Source organism: Gracilinanus agilis, chromosome 4, assembly GCF_016433145.1.
Source record: "Gracilinanus agilis isolate LMUSP501 chromosome 4, AgileGrace, whole genome shotgun sequence".
In the NCBI taxonomy this organism is placed as follows: domain Eukaryota; kingdom Metazoa; phylum Chordata; class Mammalia; order Didelphimorphia; family Didelphidae; genus Gracilinanus; species Gracilinanus agilis.
Genome location: NC_058133.1, coordinates 104,155,877 through 104,161,876, shown reverse-complemented (window position 1 = coordinate 104,161,876; position 6,000 = coordinate 104,155,877). Strand labels below are relative to the sequence as shown.

The window sequence follows — 6,000 nt, the reverse complement described above, 5'->3', positions numbered from 1 at the left end:
GGGGAAGGAAAAAGGGAAGGAGAGAGGAAGTGATGGGAAAGAAGGGAGGGAAGGAGGAAGGGGGAGGGAGGAAGGGGAAGGGGAGAAAAAGGAGGGAGGAAGAAAGGGAGGAAGGAAGAAGGGAGAAAGGAAGAGGGGAAGGAGAGAGGGAGGGAGGGAGGAAGAAAGAGAAAAAAGATATAGATATAGTTCTTTAATAAAAGAACTACAAATTAAAACAACTCTGAGGTTCTAATAAAAAATGATGAGAAAAGAAAATGACAGTTATTGGAGAGGATTCAAGAGGATAGGCACATTAATGTACTGGTGGGTAAAACTATAAATTACTCCAGAACTATAATCAGGAAATCACTAAGCTGTGGGTAGACCTTAGACCTAGTGATAGCACTCCTGGGCACATGCCCCAAAGAGATCTAAGAAAGAGGGAAAGAATCTATATATACAAAAATATTCATTTTGTTGTACCAAAAATCATTGGAAATTTAGGGAATGTAAGACAAATTATGACAAGTGAATGTAATAAGATATTATTTCATTGTAATAAATGATGAAAGAGATGAATTTAGAGAAATCTGGGGAGACTTTGTGATCTATTGCAGCGGTTAAGTGAGGGAATTGATCAGAACCAGGAGAGCAATTCATATGATTATGATATTTTGAAGAAAAATATCTTTGAAAGACTGAAGAACTCTGATCAATGCAATAACTATCAATGACTTCAGAAGAGAGAGGATGGAGTATGCTACATACTCCTTGACAAAGAAGCGATGGACTTGGGGCATGGAATGAGACATGCATTTTCGGATGTGGTCAGTCTGTGGATTTATTTTGCTTGTCTATGTTTACTTTTACAAGGGAGTACCTTTTTTGGAGAGGGAAGAGAAAAGATTCTTAAAGAGTAAAAGGGTTAATGATAATGACCCCAAAAAGAAAGTGAATGGATCAAAGTTTTAAATTTTTTTAAACCCTTACTTTCCATCTCAGAATCAATACTGTGTATTGATTCCAAAGCAGATCAGTAAGGGCTAAGCAATGGAAGTTAAGTGAATTGCCTGGGGTCACCCAGCTAGAAAGTATCTGAGGTCAAATTTGAATCCAGGACCTCCACTCTCTAGACCTGGCTCCCAATCCTCTGAGCTCTCCCAGTTGCCTCACTGAAATAGTTTTAAATGCACAAAAGAGAATGGAAGTTCAGAGAGAGATGCAAATAAGCAGGACAGCGTTAGAGCTAATATGTTATTTAAAATAAGTTGTATGTAAAAAAAATTCATAGTTTCACATACAATCTTCTTTCTGTTCTTTACAAAGAGAAATGAATATTCATGTCTGTTGATGAGTGTTAATGTCTGTTATGTGTGTTAATTCGTGGCAAGAAATTAAAATTTAAATCCTGGCGGGTGGGGAGGGAGCCTGAGGACTTTCCTAAGTCCCGGATGGGTATAATTTGTTGGGGTCTGCAGCACCAAAAGATGCAAGAACACCACTAGGGCTTTCTTTAAGTCAAAAGAGCTGTCAAAATCCTCTCTTCTAAAGGGAGGAAAGCAAATCAAAGCTGAGGACCAGCAGGTGGCAGCAGAGAGCAGCAGAAATTCAATGGGGATCCCAGCAGAGAAGAGCAGGATGGATGAAATCCCCCTGAGGACATTGGGCAGGCTCCCAGACTAGACCAGACCACCAGGTTCAATGGCCATCTGTGTTTGATGCATATTCAATGGTCACATGTTTTCCTTGCATATATCTCCATGCCTACTGATGATATGGTAGAGAATCTGCCTTCCCTGTGTATGGGAGGAATCTTTCCTGTCTCTTATCTAGCTATGCTGTTTGCTGAAATTAATGTCTTTCGCTTTGCATTAATGGGTTTTCTTTTGTCCTGTTACCCACTTTTATCCTACTAAATGATCAGACTTTTTAAAAAATTCTCATCTTCTATCTTAGTATCAGTTCTAAGACAGAAAATTGGCAAGGGCTAGGCAGTTATAGTTAAGAGATTTACCGAGGGTCCCACGGCTAGAAGTGTCTATGGTCAGATTTGAACCCAGAACCTCCCAACTCTAGGCTTGGCTCTCAATCCACCGAGCCACCTAGCTGTCCCTGTCTGACTCATTGAGTTGGCAATCCATCAAAACCCTGGATCTTTTTCAGATAAATTGCCATCTCATCTTGTCCTCTTCCATCTTATGTTGGTGAAGATGCTTTTTTGAGCTCAAGTGTAAGGCTTTACATTTTTTCTCTTTTAAAATTTATCTCATTAGATCAGCCCAAGACCTAAGGAGATCTTTAAACTCTTAACATCTAACATGTTAACTAGCTCTCCCAGTTTTGTGTCATCAACAAAGAAAGACGATCCCTTATATGCCTTTGTCTAAGTCACTGATGAAGATTAAAGTCAAACACGGATCCATGATGCTCTCCATTGTGGATCTTTTTCTAAGTTGACAAGGAACACTTAGTGACAACTCTTAAGAGACTGAATAGTCAACCTCTAATGAATCTATCCAAAGTAGCACAGTATAGTGGAGAGAGCACTGGATTTGTCACTGGGAAAGATTGGGGTTCCAATCCCAACTCTACTAGTTGTATGACCACAGGCTAGTCATTTAGCCTCTCAGCATCTACAAAATGAGAAGGTTGAACTCAAGGATCTCTCAGCTCTAAGCCTTTGATCCTAAGATCTATCCTACCTTTCTTTGTCTTTTTTAAAAATAAACCCTTACCTTCCATCTTAGAATTAATACCATGTATTGGTTCCAAGGCACAAGAGCAGTAAGTGCTAGGCAATGGGAGTTAAGTGACTTACCCAGAGTCACGAAGCTAGGAAGTGTCTGAGACCAGATTGGAACCCAGGGCCTCCTGGCTCTCAATCCCCTTCAGTCACCCAGCTGCCCCTTCTTTTTTTCCATAAGAATAAAATGAGATCCTTTATCCATCTAGGCAGGCTTATCTAGATCTCTCAACCTTACCCAGGGAGGGTCCCAGGAAGTAACACTCACCTCAAGCTGTAGGGTGTCATCTCTTGGGAAAAGTGATTCTTTTCTGCCCTAAAAAGAGAAGTCAGCTGAGAGAGGACCAGATAGCTGGAGTAACACCCACCCTCAATTAAAGAAGATTCTGTTCTCCTCCAACCACCTGGGTTCGACATCCATCACAAAGTATCTAATCCCCAGAACTACAGTTGGAGTCCATGGGGAGCCCCTCTACCCGTCTCCCCTTCCGTTCTCCCTACCACAAGGCCTACCTTTCAGCCCACACGCGTCTCCAGCACAGCAGGCCTAGCACAGCACACAGGGTAAAGAGACAACCTGATACGATGCCAGACGCCACCAGGAGTGGCACCGATGCCCCCGAGACACTGGCACGAGGCTCTGAGGAGGACGAAGAAAAGACATTGCTTACGACGGTGCGCCCAGCCAACCACCGATGTCTAGGCATTTTTACTTAGCTCACGGAGAAGGCTGCCCCCCAGTTCCCCTACCAGAATCATGCTAACACCTGAAGCTCAGAAACGCTCAAACAAATAAGCAGCCCATCCTCCCAGCTCCAGGTACTGAGGCTCCTCCCTGACTTGGTCCCTCCAGGAGAGGCTAGACAGGATCCTGAATGGGAGCTCCAAAGCTCAGATCTGCCTGACCTCAGCTCTTAGGCGTGCTCCCTCTCCTCCACTGGCAACCATGAGAGAAGTAACAGGGTAAACAGTCCCATCTAACCCAGGCATTCTAGAACACTCAGAGACCATGAAACACCCAGACCTGGGGGAATAGGGGGGAGAGCGGCCATAGCCATGGCATCATAGGACCACGTGCTTTTGAGCTAGAATAGACGTTAAAGGCCATCAAGTGGAGTCCCACCACCATCACTATTTTACCATTTAACAGATGAGGAAACTAAGCTGCAGAGAGATTGGAGAGATTTGCCTCATGTCACACATCTAGGATATGATGCAGGATTTGAAACTAGGCTCTCGTGATCTGTTCCTTCCTTTAAACTATTCGAATTTTAAACTGTAATAAGGCTTTTTTGCATATAATTTCTTTTCCCTTTCTCCCTCCATTTCTTCTCTCTTGTCTGTCTGTCTCTCTCCCCCTTTCTCTCTCCCTCCCTTTTTCTCTTTCTTCCTCCCTTCTCATATCTCCTTCTTTCTCTTTTTCCCCCATTCATTCTCTTATTTGTGTGTATGTAGGTCTCTCCTCCCTCCCTTTCTTTTCATCCTATCATATACAGAATAATGGGAGGGACTACTAGTTGGCATAGTGGATAGAGAGCCTGCAGGCAAGTAGCACTCTCCCATTATTCAACTGTGCATAATGAGATATGATAAGGTCTTCATATCTCATATATATATACATATATATATATATTATATTTTCAACTCAGACACCTTCTAGCTAGGTGATCCCAGGCAAGTCATTGAACCCTGTTTACCTCAGTTTCCTCATTTGTAAAATGAGCTGGAGAGGGAAATGGCCCATCACTCCAGTATCTTTGCCAAGAAAATCCCAACTGGGAGGCCATGAAGAGTCAGACACAACTGAAAACGACTGAACAACAGTATATGGAATGACATATATTGGTAAAGACCATATGTGGGAAATGCTCATCCCGGCCTCTAACCTCAATCTCATCCCCTCACGCTAGAAATGAGCCATATAAGGAGAATCTATAAATGCTCTCCTGCCCTCCCCTGGTTCCCAAGCCAGCTGTACCAGATGAGCTATTCCCTGTGACTGCTCACCTGAGAAGGCTGTAAAGGAGACAGTAGGGTTGACCGGGTCAGAGCTGGTAAAGGCTGCAATGCTGAACCTGTGGGCACAGAGCCTGGGTATTTATTCAAGGCAGAAGTTCAAGGGAAGAGGATAAATTCCCCAACCAGGAGACTGAACTAGATGCTACTGAGCAGCCGGCATTTCCCAGGGCCATGGGATGCCACCTGGCCTCTGCTTTTTTTGGATAAGGCTCCCCTAACTTTGTTTCCATCATCTCTTCCCAGAAGGGCAGGAACAGCTGGCAAACTCCAGAACACAAAGAATAAATAAGGCAGCTGGCAAACTCCCAGAACCCAAAGAACAAGGTAGATCTGAGGTGTATGTGAATCATCCTAACCCGATGGGCTGAACCATTACCACCTCTTCCCTTTCAGCATCCACCCTCACCGGTACTGGGCATCTGGCTTGAGCTTCCCGTTACAGGTCTGCTGGGTCTGGCCACAATCCTCAGTGCCCACGGACACCGTCCAAGATCGGGGCATTGCCCATGGCCCTGGGCGGAAGGGGGAAGGCAGCAAGACAGCCAAGTAGGAGTCAAGTCCTCTGTAGTAGTGGTCATACCAGGTGTGAGAAATGGCTTCCTGGGATGGCTGTACCACTGGGAAATGGGAGAGCAGGCAGAGACAGGGTATATATCTGTTAATGCAGAGGGGTTGTTTTCCTCTCCATAGACCTTCTCCTTGACTTTTCTCTTTCAGTCTATTACTTCCACCCACCAAAAGGAAACTCCCCATGTTAGATCCAAAATAAGCTATATGAAACAAGCATGTGGCTAGACTGACCAGCTCTGGGAGTTCTAGACCCTCTCTTCTGCCCTGTCGCCCAGCCTTTCCCATAGCTATGCCCACATTTCTTTAATGCTTGCCCCTCTTCCTCAAGAGATTTTTGAGAACCCCCTCAGCCTAGCTCAAATCTGGGAGTACCCACTGTTGAATGCCAACTCCGAATATGGAGTCTGCCTGCTCCTATCTAGAATTCCTTCTTTCTAGCATGTTCCACCCCATCCCACCCCCAAGGTTAGACGGTAGCCAATGTCTCCAGGGCTCTGCCTCATACCCAGGCACTCACCTGAGGCATTAGTGGTAGCAATAACACCATACCATTGGATCTGCCCATTGTCCTCACCAAACATGTCACGAGTAATCACCACCCCAGCCCCTGCCTCAGGCTCTAAACGAGGGGCAGCTGCCAACTCTGGGGGGTGCCAGGCTAAAGGCAGAGGTGGAAAAAGATCAAA

The 6,000-nt window shown here is 44.8% G+C and overlaps 1 protein-coding gene across 1 annotated transcript in view; it reads right to left on the bottom strand.

Moving 5' to 3' along the window:
* LOC123245954 (receptor-type tyrosine-protein phosphatase V-like) overlaps positions 1 to 6,000 on the bottom strand; it is a 31,177-nt gene that overhangs the window by 12,825 nt on the left and 12,352 nt on the right. Inside the window, exons 13-17 of the mRNA XM_044674922.1 lie at positions 5,832 to 5,972; positions 5,151 to 5,361; positions 4,733 to 4,800; positions 3,239 to 3,365; positions 2,994 to 3,041 (exon numbers count right to left, since the gene is read on the bottom strand). Of these exons, the coding sequence (XP_044530857.1) occupies positions 2,994 to 3,041; positions 3,239 to 3,365; positions 4,733 to 4,800; positions 5,151 to 5,361; positions 5,832 to 5,972 (595 nt within the window). The remainder of the gene's footprint in view (positions 1 to 2,993; positions 3,042 to 3,238; positions 3,366 to 4,732; positions 4,801 to 5,150; positions 5,362 to 5,831; positions 5,973 to 6,000) is intronic.